This window comes from Oenanthe melanoleuca, chromosome 1 (assembly GCF_029582105.1).
Source record: "Oenanthe melanoleuca isolate GR-GAL-2019-014 chromosome 1, OMel1.0, whole genome shotgun sequence".
Classification (NCBI taxonomy): domain Eukaryota; kingdom Metazoa; phylum Chordata; class Aves; order Passeriformes; family Muscicapidae; genus Oenanthe; species Oenanthe melanoleuca.
The window spans coordinates 87,040,552-87,061,848 of record NC_079333.1 but is presented as its reverse complement, the minus strand read 5'-3'; the positions used below and the strand labels follow the sequence as shown (position 1 = coordinate 87,061,848).

The window sequence follows — 21,297 nt, the reverse complement described above, 5'->3', positions numbered from 1 at the left end:
TAAATTTTTCTTAGCTCTCTTCACACTTTTTACCCCTATGGTCTAATCAAGAACATTTATATGTTTAGTTAAATAAATCATTTTTCTCCATGTCATCTGTGCCATTTGGTTTAAGTACGACAGGCCTTACAAGGGGTGATCATGCATGTTTGTTTAACTTTCTGTGCAATGCCAATTTTCTACATGCTAAAACTCTAAATTTTTTTTTCCTTTATCTCCAGAGCTGGAGAATAGTATTAAGATGCAATAGAATTCTGCCTGTATGTTCAAATTCAGTCTAAAAATATTTCCTATAATATGCCAAACATTCAGTATATTGCTTGAACTTCATAAATGATGCCTTTTCCTTTGATATCGCTGTACACCAATGGCATTGCCTTATTTGTGCCAGCAGTAGCAAAATAGTGAAAATATCTGGGAACTGTTATTAAATGCAGTTTACACAATTTCACCTTTCTTGCCAAAAATAGCTTCTGTTCTAGTAAAAAAAGATGGAGTTGCCTAAAATATATAATAATAAATATTGTGTTTTTCACACAAACACTGGTCCTGGTGAAACCATGTTTGTTGAAACCCCGTGCACAGTAGTGTGTAACCTTGGAACACTGAAAAGAGAGTAAAAATAAACCTCAGTGTACATTTATACAACATTCACTGTTGACCTGGAGCCTGAGGCTGCTATGTAATGCAGGCAGATGCAAGGGTGCTCTGAAATAACTTGTTTGGATGTCATGGAAAATGGTTCCTACAGTCCAGACCATTTTATCTTCCCCATTGTTCAGTGTATGATAAAATAGTGAATAAACTACTTCCTGTGACTGTGGTTACACTTCTAGCAATGCTCAAATTACTGCAGGCATAGTGCTAATAGATTTTTATGGATAAGAATATTGTAATGTTATAGGGAACATAAATAATTACTATATTTTAGTGTTATAAATAAAAGTAAACCTGTATTTGACATAGCCATACTGTAGATGTATACAGTGGCCTTAACTATCTGGGCCATCGGTTTCTTTTAGGCATTTCCTTCAAGGCACAATTTACTTCTGTAAATGTAGACCCTTGGAAAAAAAAAATTTCCTCATCAGAGTACCAAAGGCCTATCCCTTTTCCCTTATTTTTCCTCTGTGTTATAGAATGTGCCACAAAATTAACTATTCCTGCAGCTTGGTTTACCTCACTGCAGTTCTTGGAACCTTTTCAAACCAAACTGAAAAGTTATTAATTATACACTCATACTCACTGGTGAAATCACTGAGGTATCAGATTTATGTATTCAAACTAGTGAATCACTGAATATTTTCAACATAGTCCAGAATTTTAAAATCTTGTAAATACCAGTCTTATACAAGAAATTTCCTTTAGTATTAACTTTGTGGTATTCTTTACTCATTATTTTTTTGTTAAATAATTTTCACATAACTTTTATTGCCAGATTTTAAATGTGTCTGAGAATTTTCCAGTGATATATTTTTTTTCTAATCCCTGAACAGACTTTCAACTGATACACAAGATTATGGTTTAATTATTGATGGAGCAGCATTATCATTAATAATGAAACCAAGACATGATGGAAGCTCTGGTAACTACAGAGAGATATTTCTTAATATTTGCAGGAACTGCAGTGCAGTGTTATGCTGTCGAATGGCACCTCTGCAAAAAGCACAGGTGTGTGTTTAATTTCATAATTGCTTGTTAGCTATGCACATATGTAAAGATTGAAGGTTAATATTCTGCATGAGTTACTATGATAACTTAAGATGCTACCATTCATTTTCGTATCTTCTGAAATCGAAGAAGCTAAAAAAAAAAGGAGAGGAAAGGATGCTGGCAAGCAATAATGGTATGATAAAACAGCACCCAGCTGTGCACCTGAATTTGATTTAGGTGCATGCTGTTCAAATTTTATGGTTGATACATGCTAATATGAACATATTTAATAAATGAACTAACTGCTCTCTTTTTAACCTAACAAGCTTTGTATAGTCTTCTCTTTTGACACTAGAAGAACCTATGTTACTTATTTCTGCAGAGTGATATTTTTTCTCTGTTTTTAATATAAGTGGAAAACTTACAAGTATCCAGACAAAAAATGTTTAAGTATGCCTGACTGTTGCATTTGTATCAAGTAAAAACATATCCTTCCATTACTGACTTTTAAAAGGATAGAAGGACTGCAATATGCATTTCTTTTTTCTTTCAGTTTGTCATGTCTTTTTCTCAGTATGCAGGTACAACATATGTAACCCTTATCCACATTAACAAATGTATTTAGCCAGCACTATAACTGTCTGGAAGTTTGTAGAAGTTTTTAGTTGCAGCTGACTCGGTACCAAATTTACAGAGGTGATAATTTGTAATGGAGAGATTTGAAGTCAAATTTTTGGACAGTTTATATGTCAATAGTTTTTATATGTGTACAGAGTCCAATATATTTACTTAAATGCAGGAAAAAAGTTTGACACATGAGAAAGCAGAAGTTTTTAGTTTTTCATTTCAGTATTTCTTTGAAACGGTGCACTGTCTTTGGAACCCTCATGATTTATTGATGCACTGGCACAGCATTAAGCAATCTCAACATCTTCCCTTATTTGGGTCTTCCTTTCTCCTGTCCCATCTCTCTCAAAGTATTTTCTCCTGAAAATATTTTAAAAATGTTTGGGAAAAGTACTTTATAATATGAAGAAACTGTGATCTTTATGCACAGCTGTTGCATTGAGCAATGTTGGTTTTGTGTTCCTTCAGAGAATTTCTTATAAAACTGTCTTGGTAATTTTTATTTAATGTTACACTTATGCAAAATAAGCAAACCATTACAGAGGTGAGTTTGTAACAATATTTTTTTTTTCCAGATTGTAAAGTTGATTAAGTTATCAAAAGAACATCCTATCACATTAGCAATTGGTGATGGAGCAAATGATGTCAGTATGATTCTAGAAGCACATGTTGGTATAGGTAAGCCTGCTTCTTAGTATTATTTCAAGTGAAATGACAAAAACCAAATATTTCTTAAAAACAGACAGTCTCAATGAATCAGGTTATATGTGTTATAGACAACTTTTAGTGCAGTTATCCTAGGAATTGTATGACGTACAGTTGTGATCTCGCATTAGATCATTACTATAGCATTATTATATAATTTTTCAATTAATGGTATCTTTTTAATAGTTCTTTAGTTATTAAATAGCTTCACCTCTTTATTGTTTTTTAAAGGAATCATTGGCAAAGAAGGTCGTCAAGCAGCAAGAAACAGTGACTATGCAATACCTAAATTTAAACATTTGAAAAAAATGTTGCTTGTTCATGGGCATTTTTATTACATTAGGATATCTGAACTTGTGCAATACTTCTTTTATAAGGTAGGAGAATGCTTATTCTAATTACATAAACCTCAAAAACTTAAATGGTAATATCTGACTATATACAGTTTTTGCAGCTAATGGTAAAAACCAGCAACAATTCTGTAAAGAGATTTTCTTGAGTACCGGATGCAATGCAGAAATGAGATTATTGTTTTTATTCTGAACATGAAGTAATACAGCTTTTATATAGATAGATTCTGTAATAGATGTTGCATTTAGAACCAAAATTTTTATCTTATTTTTTTGTATCCTACGAATTCCATCTTGGATTGGTCTGCTTATTTCCAGTACCTTCCAGGCTGTCTCTATAGTGAACTTGTAAATCACATTGGAAATAGTATTTGAGAGCTTAGACATTACTGCAAATTAAGTTACGCTAAATTCATTAGGATAATGTAGGTGGAGAAAGTTCATATTAAGCATCCCCCTGCTTAGACAGTTATTTCTAAATGTTAGCTAAAAATCCAAGTTTTTTGGTAAGCAATGGATGATTGTAGAAAGGAACTGTCACAGGATAATTCAGGGTTCTAGTCTTTGACTATTGGTATAATTGGGAGAGGATGACATCTTGCAGAAACATCTTGCAGTTGCTTTGCTGGAAACCATGCTACTCAGGGTATCCATGCTTGCTTGTCATGGTTTATCTCTTCCTGTGGATTGTCCTGTTTTTACTTTGCTTTAACTCATCTATTCCTGGGTCCTGCATTTCACTGCCCTTGAATTTTCAAACTGTAGCTTTGTAAGATTGTTTTGAAAATATTTTAAGTGGTTATTTTTAACAGTATTACTGCAAGATGTGACTGTTGGGGTTTAATAGATGTAGTTTTTTCTACTGTTCCTGCAATATTCACTATTGTTAGTGTTATAAAACTATGATATATATATATATATCTTACAGTACTGTATATAAATAAGTGCTTGCGTTTCACTTGACAACAGTCACTTTGTTTTTCAGAATGTCTGCTTCATTTTTCCTCAGTTTTTATATCAGTTCTTCTGTGGGTTTTCACAACAGGTTAGTTGATCTTTTTCCATCAATGTCATGTTTTTTTGGACATCTAGAATCTCTTTTTTTTTTTTTTTTTTTTTTTTTGTAACAAAAAAAGAGGATCTTCCTGAGAATTTAGTGTTAATTTACACAAAAAAGAACATCACTTTTGGTTCTTATGATATTCAGTGGCAATTGCATTTAAGTTACAGAAGTGAGTTTTATGAATTATCATAAAACTAATATTAAAATTAAAGAATACAGAAATGCAGTATTTGGAAATGTCAGTGCAAAGTGAAATGTCTGTGGGAAATGTACAGTCAGTTAGATTTAAGCCTATTGGATATGAATAGAGGAAATCCTGAAAGAGGAGTAATTGAACCAGTTGTTCATTTTTAGAATCCAGAATGAAAATGAGAGAATAAACTAGTCTTCTCTAGTATGAACAGGTATGAGTTACAAGTTTCAGATGAATAGCAGCATTCGATTAGTTGAAAAGAAAATACAAAAACTGTAAACTTCAGGAAAAGTGAACTGTTGCTCAGGAGAAAAGTGCCATTATTCAAGAGACAACCCAGTGTTTACCTTCCTAAATTTTTATTTTCTCTTCTCTCTTGTTCTCCTGTAATTTATGTAGAAAAGATCTACCTCTTCTTTCTTCTAAATGATAGAGCAAAAAATAAAGGAATGAATAACTGAATTTAGACAAAAAAGATTTATGTTTTCAGTATTAAATTGAGTGAGAATTGGATTTAATTGGAAGAAAATACTACTGTTGCTTTGAATTTGTTGAAAGAAAGCCCAAGGAGGAGTTAAAATGACAAAACTATTTTTTCTGTTTTGGTTTCTGTTTCAGATGACCACTGAAAACTTTGTAGGTTTTTATAAAGCATTGTTAGGATTTAGATATGAAAGCATGTGTTAGGAAAATTTAGCTTAATTTTTATCCTGTTAAGTGATAAATATAATTTTGAGTCAAAAAGGGGGGTTGATTGTAATTTTTCCAGAATAAATGATCACCAAATAGGTTTTGGGAAATAAACAGCTCTTTTTGTGCGGTGACATGGTAGGTTTGAGGATACACTGATAATGCATACGTGGAAAAGCTTCTCAGTGAGAAGAAAAATCAAAGACACATTGGGATGTTTCTTTGGGATGTTTCTTTGTGAAGCTCACTGTAGTCACACACAGCTGAAAAACCTGTGAAGTGTTCCTGCTTCTTCTCTGAATATCTCCATGTTTTATAGATATTGAGGAGATAAAAGAGGAGAGAGGGACATGGATGTTGTGTCAGAGAGGAATTTCTGCCTCTACAGGAATGTGGTGTTCAGTTTGGTTACTTTGGAGTTGGTAGTACAACTGAAACAATAGGAGGAGCTAGTATGTGGACGAGACTGGTCCATGAAATGGATTTTTAGCTGATCTTTTGCCTTCAGGTAAATGGGATACAAGTGGAGAATTGAGTCCTAAAGCAGTTAGCAGCTGTTCAGGGGTATTTGCCTCCATTCTGAAGGAATATAGCTTTGGTTTCCTGCAGAAGTTCATGCATTCATTTAAAACCAAGTCACATGCAGAGGATTTAATTTTAAAGTAAGATTTAATTTTAACTTAAATTAAGATTTAATTCTTTTCCATCTACAGACTTTATATGATACTGCGTATCTAACACTGTACAATATCAGCTTCACCTCCCTTCCTATCCTCTTGTACAGTCTAATGGAACAACATATCAGTCCAGACACACTCAAGAGAGAGCCTTCCCTGTACAGGTAAAATTAAAACACTGTAGCCCAAAGTTTGACTGTTCAGTTGTGGGATCTGTGTCTGTTACAGTGGAAGTCATCAGGATTTCTGTACCACAAGGGTACAGTAGAACATTAGATACACTGCAGCAGAAGGATTGAAGACCACATGCGTGGCCATCAAAGTACAATAGATAACCATGTGTGTTTACAGGCACATTTACAAACCACACCATGGATTTGCTACAAAGGGACTGAGAGAAAAATAGAAATCACTGTTTAACAAAATGAAATTAGGAGATTTATTTTAGTACTCTTTATTTACTCCAACCACAGGAAGGGAACATGGGGGACAGAAGTATTTTAAAAATAGAAAGCATTGTGGTTGTTCTATATGCATGTTTTATTCTGAAAGAAAAAATGACTGAATGTTAGAATGTATCAGAGGAAGTATTCTATGTGGTGTCTGGCAGTGTCCTCTGCATATTGTTGACTCACTTCTGGGCATTGGAATTGACTTGTTTAGGTTCTTAGCCACTTGAAATACAGTTCTGGCCAATTAGCTGTATTTGGTCAGCTAAATTAGGAACAGTGCCCAGTTTAGATCCTTGTAGCTGCAAAGCCAGTATATTTCAGGGAGAGGGAACAGTGGTTAATCAAAGGAAATACATTCTTTGAAAGAAGTAATATTAGCTGCCCAAAGGTTGATCAATGTAGTGATGTGTTTTTACCAAAGAAATTGAAGAGGAATACAAGAGATTACTTGAGTTTCAACAGTAATGTTTTTATTTTCTCTTTGATGTTTTGAATGTTTTTAATTTAGAAATGGTAATTCAGAAGCCTTTTTCTGGATTATGAAAGCTAGTGGAGCTTATTTGTCAGAAACTTTTGGGTTTGGATACCTAACAGAGCCTATTGCTAAACTGTTTTGAGCAATAGTGGTTGTTCTGGACCAGATGAGGCTATTGTTGGCCACATATGGGTTTGCACTTTATATAGTTAATCTCTGGGGAGAAATTACTTTATGTGGTCATCAGACAGTCTTTAAAGTTCATATGGTGGAAATACTGGCTGGTAGTATATGTTTCTGTAACTCAGGGTTTTACTTTAACTGTGTCCTGATTTACTCTGATGTGTTCTATACTATATGCCAGTTTGATGCATGCCCATTCTGTAGACAAGAACTGAAGTTGTAACATTTAAAATGTTTTGTAGTAAGGAAATACATGCTAGTGAACAGTTCTGTTGTTGACAAATCCCTATATGTTTTTGTGGAAAAACATTCAAGAAGCTCTATTAGACCTGAAGCTTCAAGTAAACTGCAAACCCCTTCACATTCCACATAAAATTAATGTTTTATTTTGTTGCAGTAGTCTGTATGTAAGTATCCTAGGGGAAATAAAGCAAACTCTCCGGAGACCTCTAGTGTTGCCATTTAATATCTGCAGTGGATCATGACATGCACAGCAAGCACTGGAAAAGAGATACTTTCTGTAAAAAGATTGGAAAGTAAACGGGTACATCACAGGGAGTTTGCCATTGTTGAAATAAGCAGAGTTACAGGGAGCAGTAAAAAGGGTTTAATAAGAATTAAACCAAAATAAATGAAGAGGACATTTTGAGGAAGTAGTTAGATTTGAAGTGGTAGGCAGCTGTAATGTGGAAATGTGGTGGTTTACAAGAAACAATATGAATTACCTCATTTATCTGGGATTTTCAAACCTGCTGATGATATATACATGTTTCTTGTTTCATGCAGAGATGTTGCCAAGAATGCTTTGCTGCGCTGGCGTGCATTTATTTATTGGACATTCCTGGGGTTGTTTGATGCTGTGGTATTTTTCTTTGGTGCCTATTTATTGTTAGACGACACAGTTGTGACCAGCAATGGACAGGTTAGTGTTGGAGCTCATCAGTCAGTGGTAATTTTTTTTAATGCTAATTGTGAAATGAACATAGTTTTAATTGTTTTATTCAATATGTCATGCAAGATGATAAATTTTTATGAGTTACAGTGAGATAGGTGGGTTATCTGATTAACAAAATTTGAACTATGCAATGAAACATACTGTGTATTAGTAAGCAGAGACATAGGATTGGATAGTAGAAGAAAGTAGAAGAAATATATAACATAAATTCCATGTATAACTTCTGAATTTATACAGAAACTTTTCAGTTTCATACTTAACATGCATCTGATGAATGTCTGTTAAACATATCATAAGACTCTCGGCAGGGTAGTTATGAATGATCATAAAAGATCTTAAATATAACAAGCTTTTTAATAGTTTAATTATTTTTGACATATAGCAGCTTAAAATAATCTATCTCTATTTGCTTTGCAGTCACATGAATGCAAATTTTATGAATTTTTGCATTTTATTTATTTTATCCATTGATATTTTGGTCTATTTTATTTGTGTGCTTTTTTTCTTTTTGCTACTTGCTTCTCTTCCTATCCTCAGCTAATGACAACCAGCACTCACATGGTAAGACTATTGTGGATTTGTCATGATATCCATTTCATCTTTCACTGTTCTTAAACTAAACTGTTAAAGAGCAGTAAAATACTGTTTAAGGCTACAGTTAGAAATGTTCTTTGTAGCTACTCCATAAGTACTTAAAATAAAAAGAACTTTATACAAAGAATATTGAGGTATATGAGGTGTGGTAAAGAATCATGAACTTTAAAAAAGCTTTTTGCTTCCTTGCATTTTGTTATTCTGTTATATGCTTTTCTGTAACCTACATTTTGTTGCTGACTCTGCTAAAGAAATTTTTTTACAGTTTTTGCTATAATGTGCTTTAATGGCTTTAGAAAATGTTCTCAAAGTGAGAGAGAAAATAAACTCTACACAGTTTCATTGCTTGTTTGCAACGTACACATTTGCTAAAAATGCAGTGCTCAGATACCATTAAAAACCACCTTTGTGACATCTATCAGAAAAATGAACTTCTGGTGTGAGAGAAAACACTTGTTAAAAAGCATTTTTTCTAAGGACAGAATGAACTTCCACTAGGCAGAACTGTAAACTGCACTATAGCTTTTCTGGTACCATTATGCTCTCTGTTAGATGTCCAAAATTCTTCATCACCATATACTTATGGTGCTGAAAATTAGAGTTATCATACCTGTACCAATTTTGTAAACAGTTTGTATTGTGAGTGCATACACACATGAATGCTAATAGGTGTTGATAGTTGTTTCCCACTTTTTAAATTATGCTTATATCTTGAAAAAGTCATTGAAGAATTTGAAGGTTTGAAAGCTTTGCTGCTAAAACAAAATGTTATTAATGAACAGAGGAAGAGTAGAAAGCCGTAAAGAACACAAAAGAGCTGACAGTAACACTAATGCCATAAGTGCTTTGTAATGATACAAGTCAGGTTCCAGATTGTTCAAATGGGTACTGAAGTAAAAATTTTAAATTTTTCTCCCCACAAGTGAACTAATCACTATTTTTGCAAAACTAGTAAAAAAAGAGCAAAGTCAATATCTTTCTCATACAACGATGTCTGTCTAAAATAAACCTACTATTAAGCTTACTTCCAAATACAGTTCCCTCCAAAATATTTCTCAATGTTTTGAAATTAGTTTGAAACTATTTGCTTCCTATAGTGTGATATTGCTAGGATAATAGAAAAGTGTACTTCTAATCACTGAGATCTACATTATAAGTGCTTCCCTTGATCATTTTCTGGTAAGCAAGACTAAGATGCCAAGGATTTATCTCCTGTCAATTGTTATTAATTTGTGATACTGCTTTGTGTGTATGATACTCCACTATGGATAGGACATCATGGTTGGTGTTGCAAAAACATGCAGTTAGAAACCAATTACAGAAGAAAGCTAAGAAGAAAAGGAGGCACTGTAGAAGCATTGCAGATTGCAAACATCATCCTGGTTTACCACTATAATAAAATGTATTTCCAGAGTAATTTTCTTTATTTTAACATTTGATACAGAGTGCATTAAATGCAATTAAGCTGGGTTGATAGAGATTAAGTTAAAAGGAATAAAAGAATGAGAAATACAAAACAACAGGAAGGAAGATAGGTGAGCAGAATGCTGAATTGGAACATGGAAAATCAACAAATACAGTCACAGGAGGAGGAAGGGAAGTCATTGATAGGCTGGGAGCAGAACATAGAAAAATACTTATTAATAGACTTGATGTTAACGAACAGACTTACAAAAGAATGATTCATTGCCTGAAGGCACGAGTAGTATCTTGAGGCATTCAATGCTAAAACTTTAAGACATTGTGAATTTTTGTAACTCACCTTCCCATATTGCTTTGCTTATCTTTCTCTGCACCAAAGTAGCAATTTTATGGATCTTGTCCCTGTGCTGGGACGTCACTTTCTGAGTCAATAAGATGGGTGGATAAGGGGTTTTGCTGCACACCAATGCTTTGTCTCTAGCCTAACAAACAGACAGGGTAAGATTGTTTCAAATTCTTTATTTCATCTTTTATTGAAAATACGGACAAATCTGTTCAGTATGGAGAAACTTAGACTGTCAGTAGGTTCTCTGAGAGATGCTACACATGACACAAGAGTATTGTAAAATTCAACTGCAAGAAGAAAGTTGGTAAATGGCATGACTGGAAGTTGCTGATCCAGATTCCTGTTCAGTGTTAACTTCACAGGTGTTTTTTAGGGCACAGAAAATGCAATGATGGCATGAGCCTATTACATATCAAAGTAAAAGATCAAAAGGCTGAAGGTTTTCTTAATTTTATCCAGTGTTCAGTAGACTCAGTCACACAGTAAGTAGTTTTAAAATAGTGAAATGATTACTGAGAATAATGAATCTTTTGGCCAGCCATTTGTATATCTTTTTCCCATTCCCCAGTTGATTGCATTATCTTAGCCTAGCTTCCTTCTGATTTATGTCCTGTGGTTGGCTGTGGTCTTCATTCAGCATTTTTCACACAGCAGCATATTTGTGTGATCAACTTCCCACATGGATACCTTGTCATGTAATAGTAGGTGAGCTCATACTGAAAAGCATAGCTTTGGACATGATCCAGTTCAACTCACTGCTCTGTGCAGGGCTAATAAAAATCAATTTGATGAAGGCTTTGTCTGGTCTTTTTCAGGTTTTCAGTATCTCTGAAGATGCAGATTCCATAACCTTCCCGGGCAATCTATTCAAATGTTTTTCTGTCTTTGTGGTGGAAAAATTTCTTACAATACCTAAGCAGAATATGTCTTGTTGTTGAAGAGGGATTTGTTCCAGTTCTTCATCTTTGTAGTTCTTCAGACATTTGTGGGCAGCTGCTAGATGGTTTCTCAACCTTCCCTTCACCAGACTAAGCTCCTCTACCCCTCTTTGCAGAAGAGCTATAGGCTGCTAAACACCTTGGTTGCCTGCTACTGAAAATTTCCAATTTTTTTCACATCACTCATGAACTGTGCGGCGCAAAACCAGAACACAGTATTCCAAGTTCAACCTCACTGTAGCTGAGTGGATGGTAATAATAACCTTCCTTCAGTGGCCATGTTTCTCCCAGTTGCTGTGCAGTTTACCTTATGTATATAGAGGGCACAATATAGGCTTGTATTCAGCCTGGAGTCCATATAACCCCACTGTGACTTCCTTTTCAGCAGGGCCATTGCACAGCCAGTCACTACTCCATCATAGGTGTAGGTCTTTGCACTTCTCCTTGTTTAATTCCGTAAGATACCTGTTAGCCTGCTTCTCAAATCAGCAGAGGTCCCTCTGGATTTAAACTCTTGTCATTCATTCTTTCAGCTGTTCTATTTTTATACCACCTGGTAGTTTGCTCATGATGTTCTGTCATCATCCAGCTACTGCCAGGGATATTCCATGGTTTCCAGTCCAGTTGCTGTTCCTAGTGTGGTTGTCTGATTTCCAGAGGCCAGTTATCCATCAAGGACTTTTGAGTTGTCTCATTCCTGAAGTTGTAACTGCAGAAGGGAGCTCATGAGATCTCAACAGTTATCTTTTAAAGTAATTTGGATCTCTTGGACACTTCTCTTTCATGGGTGCAATACCCTGAACCAAACACTGTCTCTTATAAAATACAGTGTCCTAACTGTTGCTTACTTTCCCAGTATTTCTCTGGATCCTGAACTTGGTCATCTGGTAGCTGCTGAAGTCCAAGCAATCCTCTGTGACAATATTCACCACTGGTTCTTCTCTGCATCAGCATTAATGGTCATTTCTGCCCACTTGAAAAGCTGAGGTGTTTTTATGTCATTATGCAAGTGGGGAGAAAATCAAACACAAGTTAAAGTGTCCTATCTTAAAGCATATGTGGATGTTTTTGTACTTGTATGGTTGTAACATTCTTACGCTTATCTGTATAAATGCTGTTGAGCCTCCAAGAAATTGCTGGATGCCAAGGACATCCAACAGAGAAGGGAAGTCAGAAAAGAGATGACATCCAAAAAGACTGATGAAATGACTGCACTTTATTTTTCAATCTCAGTGAACTTCAGGTTCAGAGCATAGGTTGTGGACTTTTGGTTGTGGTCTTTTTCTGTCTGTCTGAAATCTGAGGTGTGTACACACAGAGCAAGAACAGTTTGCATTGGACAGATCACATAGGAATTCAGTTTTTGCTCAAGTGTCAGTTCATCATACAAAGCATTATTAAGCTTTCAGATGTTTATTGTGACCAATTCACAACATAGTGGGCAATATTGCCTATAACTGCTTTGGACCATTTTTTATAGATGTTTGGAACTTGGACCTTTGGAACAGTGGTGTTTACTGTGCTTGTATTCACGGTTACATTTAAGGTAAGGTATGCTGTGTTTTATCCACTGAAACTTTTTAAAAACTTGTTTTTTAATTGTTGCTTGCTTATATTGGTTTCTTTCCATCACCAAGCATTGTTTTATTACTTTAAAAAGAGTTTGCTATCTGTGCCTTCTTAACTGTGCTCAAACTTGAAAGATGTTTTTAACTAATCGTATGTAGAATTCTTCTCTATTTTCCAAGGGTGTAATTCTGTTTTATCTCCTACTGGGAATTCTTGTTGCATCTAGATAGTAATAACATCATATAATATTTTTTTTTTTTCAGCTTGCACTAGATACACACTATTGGACGTGGATAAATCACTTTGTGATCTGGGGATCACTGGTATTCTACATTGTCTTTTCTCTGCTCTGGGGAGGAATTATTTGGTATGAGCCCTAATATTAATTTCCTTGCAAAAGTTGTTTCAGAAACAAAGTTTTTATATTTCACCTTTTGACGCAATTAAATTTAGCCTGTATACAATGCAGAACTCTATTTTAAATACATCATAATTTCTAACTCGAGAGTGCTCAGCTCTTCTGTCAATTAATATCTGGTAAAATCTTCTTAAATAATAATACAAGGAGAATATCAGACCAGATTACCACTAGCTTTATCTCAGTAGTGTCAGTCAAAAGCAGCCCAAAGGTTGATTCAAGGGGGTAATATTGCCTTTCTGAGTCAAAATGTCACAGAGCAGGTCATGTCTGTGCATTTGGTGACTACCTTCTGGGCTTGTCTTGGAAGCTAACTGTAGCAGTCAAAATCAGAGACAGGGACTGGAGCTCAATATTGAAGTGGTGTCCAAGAGTCCTGTGTTTGAGCTCATTGTTTTGCTTCCTTACTTAGCAAAGTGAAGTTACTGTAGGTGTCTGAGCACCTGCTTGTTCATGCTGGTAAGAAGCTTTGTAGGAATTAATAAAACTCTTGTGCATAGCCAATTTAAAGTATTGAGGGGTTTTGCTATTAAAAATTCTGTGTACTTAAAACTGAAATTTTTGGAAAGGAAATCAAGTTGGAACAAGTTCAATTCCTTTCTGCCTGACTGCCATCAGGAGTTGGAAATTTTGTTTCACACTTGTAGAGTTCTCAGTTACAAGGCCTTCTTTTTAACTACTGCTAGAGCCATTCTACTTTGTATACACAGTATTTTGAGGGACCAGAGAAGGAGGGGGCTAACTAGTGCTTGGTGATTAAGATGCAATTTAATTTAGAGAAGGGATCTGTATTTAGCATGTCTTTTGCAAATGAGTAACCTCTTAAATCCTTGGATATTTAGCTGCCTCTTCTTTTTGCTAGTAAGATCAGATCTCAGTTTTTTCAGCAACAGTTTGCAGAAGTGACATTTTCCTAGATAATGTTTTCCCACCAGCCTTGCTTTGTATTAGAGATGTGACTGTGTGTATATAAAAATGTATTTTAGCTTAGTTACCTTTTTAGTATGCACATGCTACCAAATTTTGAAAGCTGTCAGGAAACTGCCCCTCTGGTTTTACACTACAGTGCTGCTGCAAACTATCCCTTGATCTTGGCTCTCAGTGATTATGGAACTCTGGTTCCCAGTACCTTAAAGTGATGATCATGCAACTGCATGGGATACAGGGAAATTAGGAAGCAAAGGTATTGATAGTGTGGTTAGGTAAGTATGTGGTGAATAGGATGGGGAGCATAACATTCAAGTATTAGAGGTACTTATAGGAGCCTGAGAGGTGTGAAAATAAGTGTGGTTAACAATCCCTAGTCTGAGGGTACATACAAAGGAGTGTGCCTTAGCAAAGACCAGAGAAAAGGTGGGTGGGACACTAAGAAAAAAGTGGAACATACATGGGGCAGGATAAGGGTGCATGGAGAGCATAAGAATAACATTAAGAATGAACTTAATTTATCTTTGCAAGAGAGAGACACTATGCAGGGAGGGGACAGCATGATATTTCCTGCAGTCTGGAAGGCAAAAGGAGGGTAGTTATCTCCAGATGGTGTATGGTTATCTTTCCCTTTGGGAAGATGGGGATGGATGAACTCCCATAAACTGGGAGACTGAGCCTGAAGTATTTAATTGCTGACATAATTATTGTATTTAATACTGCCTTTATTTTGTGTATTGAAGTGTAATAATTATTTTATCTTTTTTTCTCCCAGGCCTTTTCTCAATTATCAGAGGATGTATTACGTGTTCATGCAAATGCTGTCCAGTGGTCCTGCGTGGCTGGGTATAATTCTGCTCATAACTGTCAGCCTTCTTCCAGATGTTCTGAAGAAGGTCTTATGCAAGCAGTTGTGGCCTACAGCAACAGAAAGAATCCAGGTAAATGACCTTTTTCATCATGAAGTTAGGTGGTTTTTTTGTATTACAAGTGTCTAACCACCTAGGCCAAGGTCAGAGATAAGATTAGAGCAGAGGATCCCCATCTGTGGTGTCTGAGCAATGTGGTGAAAGATGCTGCCTGTTATTTGTGATGGCATTAACATGAATCCTGGGGCAACACTTGTGCCTCCATACCAGCAACCACAGGGAAATCAGCTGATGAGGCTGGTGGGAGACAGATACATGGATCAACATGATATTTGATTTGAGGAGATAAGAAGGGAAAGGGGATTAGGATCTCCATAAGGGTACATAAGAGGCACTTATATCTGATAACATATTGATGCTTGTTAGAAAAACACATGTATTAAAACTAACTCATATACTATTAATAATTTTTTCCTCTTTTATATTTCAACTTACATTTTGCCTGTTCTGGTCCATTATTTGTACATAAATGTGCCTTGCTGTGCCAATGGAAGAATATTTTAAAATCTGTTCTCTCCTTTCATCTGATCAGCTCAGAAGGAGAAATGACTGGGTAAATATAGGCTAGCTCTTCTAAGGCTGGAGAGCAAGATAGGTTCTGTGGGAAGCATGGTGGTATGCTGGGGACATTAACAGAAAATGTTTCCTTCTATTTTAACCCCAGTAAACTTTTATATATTCTATATGTTAGAATGTGAAGGACAGTAGAGGTGCTGAACTTTAAACTTAATGGTACTGCCTTGCCCTTTTCAACCCATCAGCTGCCACTGGTAGGTTAAAAGAATGAGTTACCAACCATGGAAGTGATTAGGTAGCATTTTGATGTTTAATTGAGAAGGTATTTTGCATTAAGAGGAAATTAATGAAGGAACTGTGCTACCAAGGAAAAAAAAAAACATTCCTGTGGTAAATGTAAAAGCCTCTGCCACTGTTTTGTATTCATAGACTGTACAGGTGTAATAATGCCTCACTTCAGGAGAGAATAAAGAATAGCAGGAAGATCAGTATTTAATGTTTTTTCATTTGGAGATCTTAGATGTCTCTTTGCCATATGTACTACTTGTGGAAGGAGTTGACCTCAGTATGGATTCCGAATAGTTAATTTAAAAGTCTAAAGAGAGAGAGTGAGCAAGGGTTAAGGTAAAGAAACAAGCTAGTAAATAAAAACACCTAACAAGGGCTTTGTAGCATTTCTTACAGACATTATATATTAGTACTGGAAAAAGAATCAATACTAAAGCAGACTTGGGGCTCAACACTGGCAATATTAATTTTTTAATATTTGGTCAAAGATCTGTGACTTTTAACCAGTTATATTGCTTGTGTTTCTTCTTCCCTCTCTTTGTTTCTTCCTGTCTTCCAATCCGCTTTGTCTAAATAACTGCTACCTTGCTTTAAACATAAATGATGTGCTCGGTTGCTTCCTACAATCTTCTGGGGAAATCAGACTAGACATCAGTGCCTTTCTGTTGAGCAGTCCACCATCTTTATGCTTTCTCAGACTTCAAGCAGTCTAAGTTTCTAATGGAACAAAAGGTGACTTTTTTCTGCCTTTCTGCATGCTTGGCCACTTCATTCCAAGGACTTTATAAAGTTTATCATCAGAAGTTATTTACCATACTCATTATCTCCATTTGTGATTCGTGTCAACTATATTTTGAGGAATACTTTTCAGTATAGTTTTTTCCTTCTGTGTATCTCAAAGATTGTATGAATTGTTGTCATAGTCCATCACTGTCACTATCAATTTTTGTCACTCAGGAATCTATGATTCTTATATTTTCATTTCAATCATTGGTCTGTCTCTAGATGAATGCATGTTGAGTTTCCATTGTTCCTGAATAAGTAGGATAGTGGCCACACAAACAATAATAATGATAATAATGATAATTCTGATTAGGCTGATGTTGATAGCATCAAACAGAAAATATGGTACTGGAAACCACTTAAGCAGTCTTTGGAATATATTAATATATCTTCTCTGCTGCTCGAAAATGCAGGTTTTTTGCTTTTTCAAGGATGCATTTTGAAACTGAGCTTTTGTTATGTTCCCTTTTATGAAATTCTGTGCTCTTTCTAGAAAGAAAACAACTCAAGATGTGAAAGTTTGACATTATTTAATATAAAAGTAGAAGAAATGCTAGTAAATCTTTTTTCCCCTACAGTCTGCAAGAAAACTGCTTTTTACTTAATATTCAGAGACTGTTGGTTTCCACTGCAGATTTTATATCTCTTTCTTAAAGGGTTAAGATAAAAAAATGTACTTCCTCCTTCTTTCCCCCTCAAAAACATACAGTCAATAAAATTTACTGTAATTATGTAAATCAGAGGAAAAATACTTTTTTTCCCACTGTCAACAATTCTGACTAAAATTGTCTCTTACGTGCTTAGGATTGGTTTGAACTGAGCTTTTAAATAATTATTTTTAAATGTACTGCATTCCTAAAAGTGATATAGCTTTCTTTATAGCAAAAGGGCTTTGGGAACAATTGAAAAGATTAAACAAAGGACTAATGACCATTTCCCAGGTTATTAAATTAGTTCTACTCAGGCAATAAGAATGCATAAAGCCTTTGAAGCACTTACTATACTTCTAAATTTTTCAGTTATTTGAGAGTCACTCCAGTGTGATGTGAATGGTTGTTTACCATCATTAACATTTGGATGGTTTTAAACCACTTATAGCTCTGGGGTTTTTTCAGAGAGCTTTTCCATGATATATATATACACATACAGACATATATGTATACACACATACATATATGTATATAAATGTGCATGTGTATTGATAGCTATATATATATACACATATGAACTGTTGTCTTTTTGAGGCTAAAACATTACTTCTGCAAAAGCTTTGGAGGAATCTGTTGCCTTTTGGTAATTTCTGTCAAAATCTGCTTTTTCTTATATGCAATGTCTGCAACTGTGGCTCAATGACACAAATTGAATTTTGTGCTTTAACTGGTGACTGTGCAGGTGCAAGGTTTCTTTCGACTTTCACTTTTAAAAAGCAATAGGGTATTTGTTTTCCAATCGACATTGATTATATGTTCTTTTTCTTCGTTCTTCTTTCGTTAATAGCAGGATTTCAGCTGCTCTATTAGGGAAAATATAAATTCAATTTAAATTATCCTATTTCCATTTTTGCAATTTTCACTTTGATTGATGGTGTTTCAACAATTTCAAGTATTTGGTAGCTGAAATACCAGGTGTTTAGTTTCTGAGCTGTAAATTACTTCTGTACTTTCATCCCTTTTTAAGAAGTATTTTTCTTTTTCTCTTTGTTTTTGACTGATGATTTTTTGCTTCGCTTTTACTCAGTCACAAGCTTGGCCATCAGCCATGTTATGAGATCTTTACCCTTTGCTGCACCTGGGGAAACCCAAAGTGGTCCTTTTGCCTGGGGAAGCTTCTCTGGGGTCTCATCGTTCTTCTGTTCATCACTGGGCTTAGCTGCTGTTGCACAACTGCACTGGGCACTCAGAAAAGTGTTCACCAGCAAACTGCTGCCTTTGTCACGTGTCAGGATTCTCCTCCGTGGAGACAAAGCAATGGATCTTGCTGTTGCAGTATTTGAATTCTGTGGAAGAAGTTTCCTTGGCAGCTCCCTGGCCCTCTGCCCATAGAGTAGTGATAAAGCTGTAAATCAGCCTTCATTAGCACCAACCCATCACCTCCAAATGGGGCACTCCCTTCAGTGTGCCAGCTGTTCTGGGGAGTAGTGAAGCAGCATGTCCACTCCTGAATGTGGGATCAGTTTGGCCTCATCATATCACAGACACCTCTCCCATTCAGTGCAGGTTATTGTTAGAGGGGCAGGGCACAGAGCCCACAGTATTAAGTCAGTTTAGTGATTTTGAGAGTAATTTTTAAATAGAGTTTGAAATGGAATTTAAAACGCCCTCAAATGATTAATCTCAGGATCTGGAAATAGAAACCTTGTTTTACACTGGATAACCTTTCCTTTTTAAATCTATCAGAAAATCCATCACTTTTACAGGACTTTGCTATAACAGTTACCAAATGGTACAATTCATTCTCATTTCTTGTATTCAGCAAGAGTCTCACTGTTTTTCCTCATCCTTGCAGAAGAGTATGAGACATAAAACAGGCCAAAATGCACTGGCGAACTGCGATGGGCCACTTCTTGAAGGAAATCCTTCACCTTCCGAGCCATAATTAGATCAAAGCTAGGTAACAGTACTGTACGTGTTGCCAATTTGGATTAATTTCTATTGGTGCTATTTACAAATCAACTGTTTCCTCCAGAGTTTTTGATGTACTTTGTTAGTATTGATACAAAATCATTGTTTTACTCGGAGATCCTAATTTTTGCAAGATATGTTCCATGCCACAGGTAAGATCTTTTTGTCTCAGAAACTTAATCATGTAAAGCAAACCAATAAATTGATATTCCCATATTCATGTCCTATAAATACATTATGCATAGGTGTTGTGTGACATTTCTTCTATAAGAGCTGCAGTCATTATCGCAATGTGTATTCACATTACACCACTGTGTAGAATACATAAAGTCAGAGGTAATTCTTAGCCACGAGCAGTGGTCATTATCCATCCTCTTTCATGTTCTTGAATACGTATATAGACCAAATGCAGATGGAGCATGTGAAGATAATCATGAGTCATTTGTGAATAAGACCTTGGGTCAGAAGACTGGGGCTGTGCATCTGACAGCGTCTGCCACAGTGCTGTTTTCTGTACAGAACAGGGCATTGCTGTGTCACTGCCTCAGATCAAAAGAGAAGTGTCAGAGTTTACCTGTATATCTGAGACAGCAGCATAAGCAGGGAACTAAATTCCCCAAACATAAGGCCAGCAGAATGAAGTTCTCTGCTTTACGTCATCTCCTTGCTACGCCACTGATTACACCAATGAGTAAGAAGGTATACTCTTTACTCTAATGATTCCCACCTGGATGCCATGACTGTTCCAGTCCCTTCATGCTCTCCTGACCCCAAAAGCAGCATATGAGGAACTAAGTGAAGGTGCAAAGTTAGCAGTATGTGAAAAGGACAAATGTCATGTGATCTGTGTGCTGTGGGACTTGGAAGTAGCTGAAGATGGCTAAAGTTGCTGATTTGCTTTTAATGACTGTTACACAAGTAGTAGTAGCAGAAAATGTCAGCTTCCTTGACTAGCTTCAGGCTTGGTAAAGGCTCTTGTCTCGGAGCCATGTGTAAGAAAAGTATTTTATTTTTAGAGCTATCTACGGTAACTAAAATGCTTCACTTCCTAGCTGGAAGAACAGGAAAATTACTTACCAAACTGTAGGACTACTCCCTCCCTCTTACATTTCCAAAGGAAATCTGCTAATCTGTTACCTGACTTTTATGTAATAATGTTGCTATTTGGTCTATATGTGTTTAAAAGAACCCAGGTCTCACTGTGGTGAGTAGTTTAGGATAGTTTTGTGATCTTTGCAAAAGTGTCTTTTTTTTAAGAGCTTTCAGATGGCTCTAGGTTATGCAGAGTAGTGTTTCAAGCTTGTGATTGGCATTAAAGTGTCATGTTACGATGCAGCCAAAGTTCTATAAGCTACATCATTAATATTTACTTTGTGATTTTATCCTTTTGCTCCTGTGTTCTGATTAACAGGGAAGAAGGGAATGGTTAAGAATAGAGAATTAACTTATTTATATAGCATTCATGGAGAGATTTTGAAGCTTGAAGCATGCTTTGAAGCATGTTTATAATGCATTTTTATGTTGGATACCATCACATAACCTCCATACCTCTATACCTGGAAATTATATGTGCATTTAGTGAAAAGAATTTTATAGAGTCATTGGGGAAAGGGCTGTTCTAGTTTTATTCCAGTTTGTGCACTTGTCCAGGCTCTTGTCATGCAGCTGTGGTGTTCTGTAGTCCTGAGCATTTCCTGAGCAGAAGTGCTGATTCTGCCAGAGTGTGGAGTGATTATGTGAGAAAGATAAACTTTAATGGGCAATTAGACCAAGATAGTATTGAGATGTACAGTATAAATTGCCTGTATAGATCCTACACACAACCTAAGCAAGTCTAAAATTCAATACTGCTTTGAAGTACAAAGCAAGTGCATTAAACTCTGGAACCTTCTTCTGTTAGCACAAACTGACTGTAAAGAATTT

At 35.7% G+C, this 21,297-nt stretch overlaps 1 protein-coding gene across 2 annotated transcripts in view; it reads left to right on the top strand.

The window, feature by feature from the left end:
• The window catches only part of ATP11A (ATPase phospholipid transporting 11A), a 115,963-nt gene that overhangs the window by 90,329 nt on the left and 4,337 nt on the right, over window positions 1-21,297 (top strand). Inside the window, exons 20-29 of one of the 2 annotated variants that reach the window (XM_056490637.1) lie at window positions 1,497-1,671; window positions 2,856-2,958; window positions 3,217-3,362; window positions 4,321-4,380; window positions 5,995-6,122; window positions 7,855-7,990; window positions 12,804-12,869; window positions 13,156-13,259; window positions 15,013-15,178; window positions 19,259-19,363. In XM_056490637.1, the coding sequence (XP_056346612.1) occupies window positions 1,497-1,671; window positions 2,856-2,958; window positions 3,217-3,362; window positions 4,321-4,380; window positions 5,995-6,122; window positions 7,855-7,990; window positions 12,804-12,869; window positions 13,156-13,259; window positions 15,013-15,178; window positions 19,259-19,348 (1,174 nt within the window). In that variant the 3' untranslated portion in view covers window positions 19,349-19,363. The remainder of the gene's footprint in view (window positions 1-1,496; window positions 1,672-2,855; window positions 2,959-3,216; window positions 3,363-4,320; window positions 4,381-5,994; window positions 6,123-7,854; window positions 7,991-12,803; window positions 12,870-13,155; window positions 13,260-15,012; window positions 15,179-19,258; window positions 19,364-21,297) is intronic. The other variant, XM_056490628.1, reaches the window with a different exon arrangement.